Genomic DNA, 16,522 nt, shown 5'->3' on the forward strand with positions numbered 1-16,522 from the left:
CCTGGACACACAGTGTATTTCAAACAGGACAAATAAAGGGAAATTCACACTAAGATACGTTATCATGAAATTAAAAAATACAAAAGAGGTTCTCAAAGCAAGTGGAGAAATGATGGGTCACCTGCAACAAAAAACATAGGTGTAATGATAGCCAGCTTATCAAGGAAATGATAGACGCCAAAAGGAGTACAATAATATCCTCAAAGTATGAGAGAAAATAATCATCAGTCTAAAAAAGTCTTGTGAGCTTTAAAAACCTTATTTTTAATAAATGAAAGTGTAATATAAAGTCATTTAGTTGAAAAACTGAAAGCATTTACCACCAAGACTTTTTTTCCAAAGATAAATCTCAAAGGTTACTTCATGAAAGAAAATGATCTCAAGATGTTCTGAGGAAGTAATAGTGAATAAATAAGACAGTAAACATATATGCAAATTAAAAATAGTCTGAATAAAATAATAATATCTGATTTGGAAAAGTTAACAAACAGAATTAAAACACTAAGAACAGCATTTATTAGAGAACAAGTAAATATCAAGTGATCTAAAATCTTAAAATTGTTGAGGAAGTGGGTGGATAAGTTACTGTTAAACTTCAGACTTTGTTAAATTAAAAATGTATGGTAAAATTTTAAGTATACCAAAAGAATAAAAATAAATTACATAAATTCCAAGATATAAGAAAAATACTAATGAGATAAAAAGAACAAAAAAGGGACTAGAGATGAAAAAAGAATATGAAAGATAAATGGATATCAAAACATAAAGTAGTAGAACAAAATTGAAATATGTAATCACCAAAATCCACATAAATTTACTAATTTCACCAGTTAAAATGAAGAGGTTGTTTAGATGGTAGGAAAACAAAATCCAGATTTTTGCTCTTTAAAATAGACACATCTATAGCTAAGGGCACACACCCCCACACACGGAAGGAAAGATGAAAGAAGTTATACCTGAGAAATACTAGCTCAAAGAAAATTGAGTAACTATATCAGTTTCAAGCCAAGTAGACTTTAACACCAGAGGCATTTCCAGGTTATAAAAAGTCACTATGGAATGGGCACCTGGGTGGCTCAGTGGGTTAAGCCTCTGCCTTTGGCTCAGGTCATGATCTCAGGATCCTGGGATTGAGCGCAGATCAGGCTCTCTGCTCAACAGGGAGCCTGCTTCCCCCCCTCTCTGCCTGCCTCTCTGCCTACTTGTGCTCTCTCTCTCTGTCAAATAACTAAATAAAATCTTTTTTTAAAAAAAGTCACTATGGAATATTACAATGTTCAATTCACCAGGGAATTATACAAATTCTAAATATATATACTTAAAGATTATGCATATGAAATGCATCATATGCTACATATATATTTAATAGAAGTAGAAGGAAAAATCATAAGTCCACTAAAACAGGGAGATTTCAACATACCTCAATTAATGGAATATTTTAACAGCTCAATTAATAAACTTAATCTAGGAAAATACAGAAAATACATAGAGCTTGGGGGCGCCTGGGTGGCTCAGTGGGTTAAGCCGCTGCCTTCGGCTCAGGTCATGATCTCAGGGTCCTGGGATCGAGTCCCGCATCGGGCTCTCTGCTCGGCAGGGAGCCTGCTTCCTTCTCTCTCTCTCTCTGTCTGCCTCTCTGCCTACTTGTAATCTTTCTCTGTCAAATAAATAAATAAAATCTTGAAAAAAAAAATACATAGAGCTTGGTACTCAACAATTAGAGAATATATGCTATTCTCATGAAACATTGATAAAAATCTATCTTAACTTGGCTATATGCAAGTTTCAATGCACATCAAAGACTCAGATCCATATATACTACATTTTAAAGACTCCCATATATATCCCCATCACAATGTGAATTTAAATACACACTTTCCAAATAACTCATGAAAAATGAAACACCAAATTCTAACTTAAAGATGTTTATATTTAAATAAAAATGTAAATATAAATATCAAACATGGTGAAAGCAGCATAAGTGGAACTTAAAAATGTTAAATCTTTATATTAGAAAGTAATAAATGCTAAAGACTAATGAGCTAAACACAAATTAAAGAAATTTTTATAAGAAATGATAGAAAAAACCCAGGAAAGTAGGAAAAGGGAAATGGTAATGAACAGAAATGAATGAAAAAGTAATAAAAACTGCTATACAAAATCAGAAACAGAATTTTTATACACTTAAAAGTAGATATAATTTCTAGTAAGAATAGTGAAGAAGAAAGGGAGACTGTACCAGCAAACTGTATTAGGAATAGGAAGGAATGTAACTACAGTTACATAAAAAGATTAAAAAGATATTAAGAAAAAATTATGAACAACTTTGTGCCAACAAATTTTAAATCTGAGAGATGGATAAATTCTAGATAATTATAACCTGCCAATACTTCAAATAGATGTAGAAATCCCAAATAGTCCTACAGCTATTAAAGAAATTGAATAATTAAAAATCTTTCCACATGGGACACCTGCGTGGCTCAGTTGGTTAATCGCCTGCCTTTGGCCCAGATCATGATCCCAGGGACCTGGAATGGGGTCCCTCATCAGGCTCCTTGCTCAGCAGGTAGCCTGTTTCTCCCTCTGCCTGCTGTTCCCCTTGCTTTTGTGCTTTCTCTCTTTCTCTCTGACAAATAAATTAAAAAATAAAATAAAATAAAAAAAAATCTTTCCACAAAGAACATGCTGAGTCTAGATTATTTCTTTTTTTTTTTAATTAACATATAATGTATTATTTGTTACAAGGGGATAGGTCTGTGATGCAAAAGTTTTACACAATTCACAGCACTCTCCATAGCACACACCCTCCCCAATGTCCATCACTCAGCTTCCCCATCCCTCCCAAGCTCCTCCCCTCCAACAACCCTCTGTTTGTTTCCTGAGATTAAAAGTCTTTTATGGTTTGTCTCCCTCTCTGGTTTCATCCGTTTGATTCTTCTCTCCCTTCTCCTATGATCCTCTGTCTGAGCCCAGATCATTTTAAAGGTAAATTAAATATAGCTCTTAAGAAACAGAGAAAGACAACTATCATATTATCTCCATATGAGGAAGTGGAGATGCAACCTGGTGGGGGGGGGTGGTTGGAGAATAGGAAAGGAATAAATGAAACAAGTTGGGGTTGGGCTCAGGAGGGAGACAAACCATAAGAGACTCTTAACCTCACAAAACAAACTGAGGGTTGCTGGGGGGAGGGGAGGTTGGGAGAGGGTGGTTGGGTTATGGACATTGGGGAGGGTATGTGCTATGGGAGTGCTGTGAAGTGTGTAAACCTGGTGATTCACAGACCTGTACCCCTGGGGCTAATAATACATTATATGTTTATAAAAAAATTAAAATTAAAAAAAAGAAAGAAACAGACCACTGTAATCTTATACAAACCACTGTAAAAAATTGAAAAAGTGGAAATTTTCTCCAACTAGTTCATATAACACTAGTAAGATTCTTATCAAAACTACATAGTATAAGAAAGGAAAGATCACAGGCCTGTTTCATTCATAAACGTAGATGCAAAAGTCCTAAACAAAGTAAACCTAAACTAAACCTAAACTAGTAAACCAAATTTAGTGGGACATTAAAAGGAAAATTCATTTTGGCCAGTTCATCCCATTAATATCCAGTGTGTTTAACATAAGAAAATGTGTTCTTTACACTAACAGATTAAAGGAGAAAAACTACATAATCAACTCAATAGATGAAGAAAATCATTTGACAGAAACTCAATATTCACTTATAATTAAAATTCTCAGCAAAGTTGGAATATGAAAGAAAGTATTTAACTTAATAAATGATATGTATCCAAAAATTAGAGAAAGCATCATTTTTAAAAGGGAAACATTAGAGGTATTCTGTGGTAGAAGTGATTACTGCTCTCAATTCTTCACTCCCTTTTCTTCCTGTTACACTGTACTGCAGTACAGTACATGGCATTTATATTCCCACTCCATTTACTTTAGGCTCAGACACATGACTTTATTCTGTCAGTAGATGTGAGAAGTGATAGTGTGCCAGTCCCTACAGCAAGACCTGAAGAGTCATCACCCATTTCCACTGTGGAAAGATACATCATGTAACCTCTGAACAACTCCATTGCACAGTCATGAGATAATGAGAGTGAAAAGGGCAAATAAATGTTGTGGTATTAGTCTGAAAATTGTTTTGATCTCATGGAACCCCTGAGAAGATCTTGGGGATCCCAAGCATCCCTGGACATCACTTAGAGAAATACTACTTTAGCATGGCTTTTCCCACACCATGCTAGAACGTGCATTCTTCCACAACCACAATGGAACAAAATCAGAAAATTACCATCAATACATTGCTACCATCTATTCTTCAGACCTCATTCAGGTTTTCCTACTTTCCCCAGTAATAATTTCTGTGAGAAAAGAATCTAGCTGAGGATCTCATGTTGCATTTAGTTGTCATGTCTCTTTAGTCTCAAAAAATTGGGTTTTATCTGATATTTCTGCCTGAGTAGATTTAGATTATGCATATTTGGCAGGAAAATTCGAAAGTGATTCTATGTTTTTCTCATTGCATCCTATCAGGTGGGCCAAGATTTTTATTTGCTGTATTATTGGTGATGTTCCCCTTGATCATTTGATTAGGATAGCACCTTGCAGAATTCTTCCTGACAGTGTTACTTTCTCACTTTATAATTAAGTATTTTATGGGGAGGTCATTTGAAATTATTTAAATTTCTCATTCCTAATTAAACTTTTAAATCATTCATTTATTTATATATTTTATGGGCTCATGTGTTCCTATTTTATCTGATAGATTATAACCCATTAACTGTCATAACTTATTTTGTTCCTAAAATTTTCCTCAGTCTAAACAGTTGGAGCCCAGCCAATCTGGCTTCTCTATCCTCCTAACATGCCTCATCACTCTGAGTACTTCTTTGCTTTCTGGCACAAGGTTCCAGGCTCATCTTACACCTTCTCTTCACTGGCCATAATATAGTAATTTCTCAATGGACCATTGTTGATTTGAGTGGAAAATATATTTAGAAGCCAAAATGTAGGCTTTACTTACTGCTACTGGGATTTCAATTTCCCACACCTTCTTAGTTGACAGAGGTAGGTAATCTATATGTATAAATACATATACACACAAATACATATTTACATCTCTTTTTATTTATGTATCTTAAAAACATTGGTATCTCCAATTCCAATCTAACATCACAGGTTCACTCTAGTTTTCTTCCTCTTCATATTTAAAAATTCTCCCTTAAACCGCTTGGTAAGAAATGTGGCTCCCATTATCCATGTAGTTGCTTATTTGATTAACCTCTCTGTAAATAACAAATCTCCCAGATTCGCATCCTCACCACTCAGACAGCTTTCTCCCCTTGACTGAAATTTGATTCTCCATACCAGTTTATCTCTCTGTGTAAACACCCCACTCATCCTCCTGGGGCTGCACCTTACAGCAGGCCATTGCTGTACATGCTCCTTTCTCTGATTGGGCTTTGATATCCCATGCCAGGCTACTCCATGCATGAACACTTTTCTCTTCTGGACAGGGACATTTTCCTTGCCCTGTTTCATGGTTTTGACAACCCTAGACCACCTCTCTGCAGGGATATTCTCCTTGCTTTGCTGATTCCTTCTGCCAGGCCATTCCCCCTTCATAGGTTCTTTCCCACCCCCACGTGGACCCTGACACTCCATACTGGGCTACTCCACATGTGGACACCCTCCTAACCCTGCATGGACCCCAACATGCCATTCTGGATTGCCTCAAACATGGACACCACCATTACCCTCCTTGAGCCCTGATTCTCAACTCTCAAATCTCCATTCTCCACTGAAGGTATGGATGCATCTCACTTTTCCTCATCTAATGACTTTAGGACTGAATTGTACAGAGTGAATGGGAAAGGGAAAAGGAAATGACCAGACATCTCATATCTGAGCCTCTACTTATCATATAGGTTTTTCCTTCAGATCTTAGATGATTTTAATTTATTAAAAATAATTTTTAATTTTAGGGTTGAAGTTTTCAAACTCCTTGGGGCCACATTTTTTTTAACAGAATACTCATTCTTAAGAAATTATTTTAAAGATCTTATTTATTTATTTATTTGACACAGAGAGAGAGATCACAAATAGGCTGAGAGACAGTCAGAGAGAGAGGAGGAAGCAGGCTCCCTGCTGAGCAGAGAGTCCGATGTGGGGCTCCATCCCAGGCCCTTGGGATCAAGGCAGAGGCTTTAACCCACTGAGCCACCCAGGGGCCCCGGGGCCACATTTTTTATTTGTTTTTATTGACTCTTCAACATTCATTTTCATTTCTTTTTCTTATAATGTCTTTAAATGGAGTTCTATTAAAATCCTTTTTTATTTACCATGTTTAATGAGAAGAGATGTCCTGAAATATTCATTCAGAAGAGGTTGCTATATGAGAATAAGCATGAGCCATACCATATGAGAATAATTTTACCCATTTCACTGCTCAAGGACTTTCTCCTTTGTTCTTACCATGAAGTATTGAGAAATAGGGGAGTTTCTCTGCTTGATTCAGAAAGATTTATCATTACTTTGGTGTTCTCCAGAACTCCATTCACTTTGCTTTCCATAGTAGTAGTCTCAAAGTTTAACATTGTATTTTGCTACTACTATGTCCAAGGTCTCCCTTCTCTGGACCACTGCCTCCCATGCCACTCCCACTTGCCCATTATATAAAACGTTTTTTCTCCTTGAGGTCTCTGATATTTTTACTCTGTTCAATTTAGGTTCTGCTCCTGAAAATTTTCTTTAGACTGTCTCTATCCCTACTAAAAGCATGTCTTTTGGATATTCCTGAGATTCTCAAGGGCTTAAGCTGCTTCCTGTTGTCTTTTTGCAGGATTTTTTCAAGTTCTGCTAGTTGTTCTCAGATACTATTGCTTGGCATCCTGCTTAGTACTGGGCCCTTTCCTTTGGTTAATCAGAATCTAACAGCGATTTCATGGGTTGCAGGGTCCATCCAGTTTCATTTTCTTTTCACCACTACAGACACATAGCTGCAGATCCAGTTCTGGATTTTGTTGCTATCACCTAATTTGGTTTTGCCCATCCATTTTCCAAGTCCATAGGGATTTCTTGATACCTGTTTTATTGAAGTTATCACCATAGCTGGTGTTTTGTTTGTTTGTTTGTTGTAATCATTGCTCATTTTATTCTTTCATTATTATATGTTTTATTTTAATCTATTTATTTATTTGAGGGAGAGAGAGAGCAGGAGAAGTTTAGAGGGGGGAGGAGAGAGAAAATCTCAAGCAGAATCCCCAATAAACACAGAGCCTGACAAGAGACTCAATCTCAGAACCCTGAGATTGTGACCTGAGATTGACAAGAGTCAAACATTTAACCAACTAAGCCACCCAGGTACCCCCAATTATTATGTTTTTATTTAGATTCTGGTTGGTTAGCATACAATATAATATTAGCTTCAGGTATACAATATGGTTATTCAACACTTCCATACAACACCCAGTGCTCATCACAAGTGCACTCCTTAATCCCCTTCACCTACTTAATCCAACTCCCTATCTTTCTGTCTGATAACCATCAAGCTGTTCTCGATAGTAAAGAGTCTGTTTCCTGGTTTGTCTCTCTCTCTTCTTTTTCATCCCTTACTCATTTGTTTTGTTTCTTAAATTCTACATGAATGAAATCATATGGTATTTGTCTTTCTCTGACTGACTTATTCCATTTAGTGTAATACTCTCTAGCTCTATGTATGTCATTGCAAATGGCAAGATTTCATTCTTTTTTATGACTGAATAATATTCCAATATTTCATTCCATTCCATTCCATTCCAATAAGATTCTATTTATGGCTGAATAATATTCCACTCCATAACATCCACATCTTCTTCATCCATTCATCAGTCAATGGACACTTGGGCTATTTCCATAATTAGGCTATTGTAGATAATCTGCCATAAACATTGGGGTACATGTATCCTTTTAAATTAGTACTTTTGTATTCTTTGGGTAAACACCTATCAAAGGGTAGTTCTATTTTTAACTTTTTAAGGAACCTCCATACTATTTTCCACAGTGCCTGCACCAGTTTGTATTCCCTTCAACAGTTTTCTCCACATCCTCACTAACACCTGTTGTTTCTTGTGTTACTGATTTTAGCTATTTTGACAGGTGTGAGGTAATATTTCATTATAGTTTTTATTTATATTTCCCTGATGATCAGTTATGTTGAGCATCTTTTCATGTGTCTGTTGGCCCTCTCTATGTCTTCTTTAGAAAAATGTCTATTCATGTCTTCTGCCCATTTTTTAGTTGGATTATTCATTTTGGGGGTACTGAGTTTTATAAATTCTTTATATATCTTGGATACTAAACTTTTATTGGATATATCATTTGCAAATATTTTCTCCCATTTTGTAGGTTGCCTTTTAGTTTTGTTGATTGTTGCCTTCACTGTTTTTTATTTTGATTTATTTTGATTTAGTCCCAATAGTTTATTTTTGCTTATGTTTCCCTTGCTTCAGGAGACATATCTGGAAAGAAGTTATTATGGCCAATGTCAAAGAGGTTACTGCCTGTCTTCTTCTCTAAAATTTTTGTGGTTTCAGGTCTCACTTGTAGGTCTTTTATCTATTGTGAATGTATTTTTGGTATGATATAAGAAAGTGGTCCAATTTCATTCTTTTGCATGTTTTTGTCCAGTTTTCGTAATATCATTTGTTGAAGAGACTGTTTCCTGCTGTATATTCTTTATTGCTTCGTTGGAGATTAATTAACCACAGTTATGGGTTCATTTCTGGGTTTTCTATTTTGTTCTGTTGATCTATGTGTCTATTTTTGTGCCAATACCATATGTTTTGATCACTACAGCTTTGTAATATAACTTAAAGTCTAGAATTGTGATGCCTCTAGCTTTGCATTTCTTTATCATGAATGACACATTAGACCAGATGGACTTAATACAGATACTTAGAACATTCAATCCTAAAACAAGAATACACATTCTTTTCAAGTACACATGGATCATTCTCCAGAATAGGTTACATATAAGGTCACAAAAAAGGCCTCAACAAATAGAAAAAGATCAAAGTCATACTATGCATATTTTATGACCACAATGCTATGAAACTGGAAGTTAACCACAAGAAAAAATTTGTAAAGACTACAGATATATAGAGGTTCTATTGCAACTAAACAATGAATGGGTCAACCAGGAAATCAAAGAAGAAATAAAAAATACATGGAAACAAATGAAAATGAAAACATAAGGGTCCAGATCCTTTGGGATGCGGCAAAAGCAGTCCTAAGAGGGAAGTATATAGCAATACAGGCCTACCTCAAGAAGCAAGAAAAATCTCAAATAAAAACCTAGCCTTACATCAAAAGAAGTTAGAAGAAAGAAAAGCAAATCAAGTCTAAAGCCAGCAGAAGGAAGGAAATAATAAAGATCAGAGCAGAAATAAATGGTATAGAAACTAAAAAAAAAAAAAAAGAAAAAGAAAAACAATGAAACCAGGAGCTAGTTCTTTGAAAAAATTAACAAAATTGATAAATCTCCAGCCTGACTTATCAATAAGAAAAGAGAAAAGGCCCAAAGAAATAAAATCACAAATGAGAGAGGAAAAATAATAACCAACACCACAGGATTTCTATTAATATCAATATCAGCACTCAAATCCCTGGAAATGGAGAAATTTTTTATTTTCTAAAGAGAAATAAAATGACCCAGTAGACAAAAGTTATGATTTATTCTACAAGAATAAAATCACTCATTTTCCATAATTTGTTTTTATCTTGACATGAAATTTGAGACTTTATTGTTATTCAGGTATTTATATGCTAAAGATGGGGCAAAGATGGGTAAAAAGAGATTGAAATGCTTACTTATTGGATACTTTCTCTGACATTTCTTTGAAATGCTAATGATGCTTTGAGTAACTATCAGATTGGAATTCACACATATTTAGTTCTGTACCTTAGCATGAAATATCCACTTATCAAAAGAGAAGTGTGAAATTAAATGAGACAAGTTATGAAAACAGTTTAATCTATATACTTTACCTAGTTAGGGTAAAAAAATAGTAAGAAAGTGCAAAAATTCTTCCCAAAGTATATTTTCAAAACATATAAGCAGAAACAAAGGAGTAAATCCTATATTTACTATGTCAAAATAACAATCTTTATGAGTATCTAATATAATCACTACTATATTTGTAAAAATGAAACCTTTAGATTAAAAATTATAACAGAAGAAATAATATTTAATGTCTTCTATGCCACTGGCATTGTTCTAACTGCTTTACTTCTGTTATTAAGTCTTCACAACACTTATAGGTGTATACTATTACTATCTTTGTTTGTAGAAGTGAAAATATAAACATTGCCAGAATATATATTTTTTTGTTTTTTTGTGTGGTTTTTTTTAAGATTTTATTTATTTATTTGACAGACAGAGATCACAAGTAGGCAGAGAGACAGGCAGAGAGAGAGAGAGGAGGAAGCAGGCTCCCCCCTGAGCAGAGAACCCAATGTGGGCCTTGATCCCAGGACTCTGGGATCATGACCTGAGCTGAAGGCAGAGACTTTAACCCACTGAGCCACCCAGGCACCCCAAGAATATATTTTGAACATTATATTAATTCTTCTCTGAAAACTGGGACACAGTCTGAATCATGGTGTATCAACCACTCTAAAACTCAATAACTTAAAATAATAGCCATTTATATAGCTCATGATTCTGGGGAGTATTTTCTTCTGGTCTGGGCCAGCCTCAGCTAATCTTGGCTAGGTTTTCTCATCATGGGTGGTCAGTTGGCATATTGGCCTGGGATTGATAGGTCATGGATGACCTCACTCAAATGTAAGCAAGTTGGCTATCGTCTAAGGTAACAGAGATGGCTGATGTATAACCCACGCCTTTTTGCTTCAGGTTTGTTTTGTTTTGTTTTTTGGTTTTGATTCTTTAACATCTTGGGACCTTTTTGTCCCTGGAGGAACTGCCCCTCCCAGGGCTAGCTATATCTTAGAGATAGTAAACATGCCTTTCATATGCAAACCAACCAATCTAGAGCCATACCCCAAGCATACTCAGGGCTGCCTATCACCAGGCCTAATCACACCAGGGCCAGGTATCAAACAACTAGGGATAGTCTCTATCTAAGCTCTAGAAGCTGCTGAAATGATTCTAGCCAATCAGACTAGCCAATCCTAAACCTGATTACCCTGTTTCTTCCTCTCCTTCACGGAGAAATGACAATAAAGGCTCCAGCCTTCCTAGTCCCTTACTCATTCGGCCTCCTAACTAACCCTGGGTTTCCCCCATTTCCCCCACCCCAGGGCATGACATCCTCCCTTCTCTTGGAATCTATAACAGTTTATCTTTTCCATGGCAATTGTCTCCTGATCTGTTAGCCTCATCATACTCGAAAAACAATAAAACCTACAATTTCAAACAACAGGGTAATAATGTAGTTCATCATCTTTCAGACAAATTTGGGCTTGTTCACCTGTCAGCAACTTTGCAAGCCCCCAGTGTACAAGTGCTTTTCAAGTCTCTGCTTCTATTATGTTGGCTGTTGTCCCATAGGCCAAAGCAAGGCACGTGGCCATCCCCAGAGTCACAGCCATCCCCAGAGTCATGTGGGAGGAATGGATACAGGGTAGAGTATGGCTACAGGGAGCTGTTGCATAGTGGGGCCATTCCTGCCATCAATCCACCAAACAAGAATTTGGGGAGCTTTTATATCAACTTGTCATTCTCTTTGATATGACTAATCTTTAGAGCTTGGCCACTGAAACAAGCAAGTAAATAGTTGCCTTTTGATAACTCTTAATAAAAATGTTACCAAGTATCATGATGCTAGGAACTATTATTCAAAAGACAAAGTTTATATGCTAATACTTAAATTTTCTTTTACTTAGAGAAGTGATTGCTTATCACTAGAGGATGTGGACAATATAAAGCATTTTGAAATTGCGATTATAGTCATTTTGGTGAAACCACAGAGGGGATAATAACTTAATAATAATATTCACAGAATACTTTAAATAAAATTATGCCCTTTTAAACTCTCATTTATCATGATTATGGTCAAAAACCTCTTGACTGAGATTTACAGAATCTTTTTCCCACAATAGGCTGACTATTTTCAATTTTCTTTTCATAACCAAACCCTTTGGCCTTCTTTAGTAACTTTCAAAATAAAATTCTAAACGTCCTTATTTCTTAATTCCTCCTTCCTTTTACATTACTTACCCATTCCTGTCATCCATACCAACCTATTATGTTGTAAAGCACTATGGATCCAAGTAGCATAGGAAAGAAAAAGAGAAAATTGATTGGAATAGAATACCAGGTTTTATTTCCTCTTGGTATAATTCTGCTTCCATGGAAGTAGAAAAAAAAAAAAAAAACTTTTTTAGTTCTCTTATCCCAAATTCCAGTAATAGTCATAAATAGGAGAAACACATGCCCTCCCACAGAGTCTACTTCTTGCCTTTGAACCCTAGACTGTTTTTCTATCTAAATAGTAATATATTTTCCAGGCTAGTGGATATGGGAATCTGATAGATCTTGGTTTGAATCTCAGCTTAACCTCTAACTAGCTAGGAAAATTTCAATAACTTAAGTTGTTTAAATGTTTGTTTTTACTTTCAAAAAATGGATATAAAAGACCATAAACCCTAGCTTTAGTGAGAATTCAGAGCTGTGTTCACTCACTCTGCACTCACTGTTGTACCCCAGGAAGGGTCTCTGTCTTGAGGGGAAGGACAAAAGTAGTTATTATCAAGGACATAGTGTTGCTACAATGGAAAGGGATGCAGGTTTTGTGAGAAGACAGAGAGATTATTATAGTTCTAAGTGGGTGCAGTGTTTCTCCTTTAGATTGTTGTCTTTGGGACCTCTCTTCCTAGCACTCTTCTCTCTTCCGTCTCAGGATATCATTGTGACAAGGTCTGAGCAGGGGACATCTGCTTGGAAAGCCAAACAGGAACCAGGGTTTGGTATGGGGATATGCAAGGTCAGGAACAAACCTGCCTCAATCATCAATGAGGGAGAGAACAGTGCAGGAACTTGTGACCAAAGAGTAATAAGGAGCATTGGTTTGTCTGTAGCATTCTCTGGGCAAGTATCTATTGAGATTTGTTATGGTTGCGAATTTGTTTAAATATGTGAGTCCAATATTTTAGCTATATCTCTATCAGATAATCATAATTATTATTAATCATTTCACAGGATTTTCATGCAGATCAAATGAGATCTTGTAAATATGACCCCTAATCCGGTGCCTATAAAATAGTACATACCTGTTAAATGTTACTTGTTAATTTATGAAAACTTTGGTGTTTGGAATTTATAATAATAACCAATGTACTTAAAGTGCAAGTCAGCAAGTCAGCTTTGGATTTTTATTATCCACCACATTGGCTATTTTTGACTCTTTCTACAAGATTAGGTTATGAGCTTATCCCATAATTTAACTTCTGATTGTGGCAGATCTTCAGCTAGATGAACTAAATAACCAATCAAAAAAGTATACTGACATACTTTGCTAAGTTCTTTGGCCAGGGTTTTACACGGTATATCTTTAAGATATAAATTAGATCATACAAAAGAATCGTATATTTTAAGTCTCAGAGAATATTTACGTTTTATCTTAGAAAAAATTACAAAGCAATAATTTTTTTTCTTTTCTGAGTTATTCTCTTTTTTTTTTTAAGATTTTATTTATTTATTTGACAGAGAGAGAGATCACAACTAGGCAGAGAGTCAGGCAGAAGGAGAGGGAGTAGCAGGCTCCCTGCTGAGCAGAGAGCCTGAAGCGGGACTCGATCCTAGGACCCTGAGACCATGACCTGAGCCAAAGGCAAGGCTTAACCCACTGAGCCACCCAGGCACCCCTCGTTACTCTTTCAAAGATCTGAAGAAATTAAAAAATAACTAATGCTATTTCAGAGAAGAAAGAAAAAGAGAGCTTTGTGTTAATAGCTCAACATCAGCTTCTTATAAAAGGATCTCACTTTTTAGTGATATTATGGGTTGCATTGTTTGCCTACATTAAGCCTGAACAAATCTTTTTTGTCTAAATTATAGAATTTATAGAATTACTCTTTATTTTATATTTTATATTTAAAGTAATATTCTCAGTATTTTTTGTAAATTACTTCTGCACTGTTTGCCTACATTATGCCTGAACAAATCCTTTTTGTCTAAATGATAGAACTTATAGAATAATTCTTTATATTTTATATTTAAAGTAATATTATCAGTATTTTTAAATTACTTCTTAATTTAAACTTTAAATTACTTCTAATTATACTTCTTTCAAAGATTTTGTTTCTGAATTTATTTGCTGGGAGAAGGGCAAAGGGGTGTTATTATGTATAATCTTGATTTACCTGCCCAATGTCCTACTACACAATGATTCATTTATTGTGAGGGTTTGGACATGAGTGTTTCACTTTAAGTGAAGTTTTGTTATTCAATATAAAATATATCTGGGAACAAGAAAGAACAATATACAATTACTCAATTAATATTCAGTTCATATCTTTGAAATGTACTGTAAGGTATGTCAGAAAGATCCAGTTCATACACACACACACATTCATTTTATACATGGTACTGTAGGATCATGAGTGTTTCATAAAGTGACGATATCATTGTACCACCAAATAAAATGTCTAGGTATTGCACAAGTTTGAAAAGGCACTGCTGTCGTAACAGGGCTTTTGGAGTCCTTACAATCAACCATCCTGATGTCTTTCCTCTCTTTTGCAGATGACCCTTCTCAACAGGAAGACAGTGATCCTCCAAAAGAATATGATCCTGGGCAATTTGAAGGCCTTCTCCATGGATCCTCTCCAGCCTGTGAGTGCCCTGAAAACCCATTTCATCTCTATGGGAAAAGAGATGAACGTGAAGAAGGACAAGATGAAGTTAGTTTGGCAAATAGTCCTTTGCCTTTCAAGAAGTCTCCAATAGCAAATAATTCAGAAACTTTGGTAAAGAAAATTAAACCCAAAGTGGTCAGTCGAACAATTTTTCACAAAAAAAGCAACCAACTTGAAAACCATACCATTGTTGGCACAAGAACAACTAGGAGTGGATCCCGAAATGGGGACCAGTGGATTATGAACACAGGAGGATTTGTGGAGAGAGCCTGTACCTTGGGGAGAATAAGGTCATTGCCAAAAGCCCTGATTGACATGCATTTGTCAAAAACTGTCTCTAAATCAGATTCTGATCTCATTGCATACCCTTCAAATGAGAAAACATCAAAAGTTAACTGGAGTGAATCTTCAACTGCTGATCATAGTTCTAAAGGGAATTCTGAAAGAACACCATCCTTCACTTCTGAATGGGAAGAAGTAAGACTTGTTCTTCTTGTTGTTGTTTATATAAGACTTTGGAGCATGGGAAGTTTGGGGGAAGGATTTTCAGTTTTTTTAAGTCTTTCAGAGGCAAAACAAAAATAAAAACAAAACAAAAAATAAAAGCAAGCAAAAACAGCAATAACAACTAACAGACATAGACAGTTACAAGTGGAAGGGCAGGATTCTAGGGGTAATACATGATAATTTCACAGCTAGTGTAAAAACAAATACATTCCACACATGTGGAGGAATCTATTGTTTCCGTAGAAATTGATGTCAAGCAGAAGTAATAACTAGCTATGAGGTACAAGAGAATGTCGACATTATGTCCTATCAAGCACTGTAGCAGACAAATTGTGAAAATTTTCCATATTTCTGCAGCCCTGTATCATTCTGCTAGTTGCTAAATTCTTTGTTAGCTCATCTCTCATCTTTAAAGTAACTTAAGTTTTCATAAACTCCTTATAATCTTAACCTTAATGTGCTGGCTTGGGGTGCCTAGTTGTTTAAACATCCAACACTTGATTTTGGCTCAGGTCGTGATCTTAGGGTTGTAAGATTGTGCTCAATGCTGTGCTTGGCCCTGGGCATGGAGCCTGCTTAAGATTCTCTCTCTGCCTCTCACTTACTGCTCATGCTCTCTCTCTCTCTCAAAAAAAAAAAAAAAAAAAAAAAAAAAGAATAGTCCTGGCTCTTCTCCAAGTGCCTTATAAAAAAACCAAATTACTTAATATTTCCCCTTTACAGTTTTCAGAGAGACATTAAAGAAAAAATATGTTGAGGTCCTGTATCACCAATTTAAGCTATACTTAAAGACAAAGTCCTTCATTTTATAGAATTAGTTAGAAAGTAAGTGTCCTTTCAAGTTTATGAAATATCATCCTTTGTCTCTAAGGAGGACTAAATTAAGTTTCTTACCTTTTCTTGAATTTCTTCAAAGAATGGACCATCCTCTCTCTTAGCATTTCATTCTAACATGTCACATTTTCTCCCTCAAAAAAAACTGTGCAGATGGATTGGGTTTTGAAGTACAATAGGTCACCACAGTATTCTGAGAACTAGAAATGTCTGGTATTGACATTCTGAATTGAGCTATTTAGGAAAATCACTTAATCTCTCTACATCTGTTTCAGGGTGAACAAAATGGGACATTTAAGTAATGTCCT

General features: G+C 35.5%; 1 protein-coding gene across 8 annotated transcripts in view; it reads left to right on the forward strand.

Annotated features, from left to right (window-relative positions):
• ANKS1B (ankyrin repeat and sterile alpha motif domain containing 1B) overlaps positions 1-16,522 on the forward strand; it is a 1,114,861-nt gene that overhangs the window by 640,256 nt on the left and 458,083 nt on the right. For 5 of the 8 annotated variants that reach the window (XM_044228192.1, XM_044228193.1, XM_044228194.1 and 2 more), the window contains exon 13: positions 14,761-15,350. In XM_044228192.1, the coding sequence (XP_044084127.1) occupies positions 14,761-15,350 (590 nt within the window). Of the gene's footprint in view, positions 1-14,760; positions 15,351-16,522 lie in introns of those variants that run through there. The other 3 variants (XM_044228188.1, XM_044228187.1, XM_044228190.1) reach the window with 1 other exon arrangement.

The sequence above is a fragment of the Neovison vison genome, chromosome 12 (assembly GCF_020171115.1).
Source record: "Neovison vison isolate M4711 chromosome 12, ASM_NN_V1, whole genome shotgun sequence".
NCBI lineage: Eukaryota > Metazoa > Chordata > Mammalia > Carnivora > Mustelidae > Neogale > Neogale vison.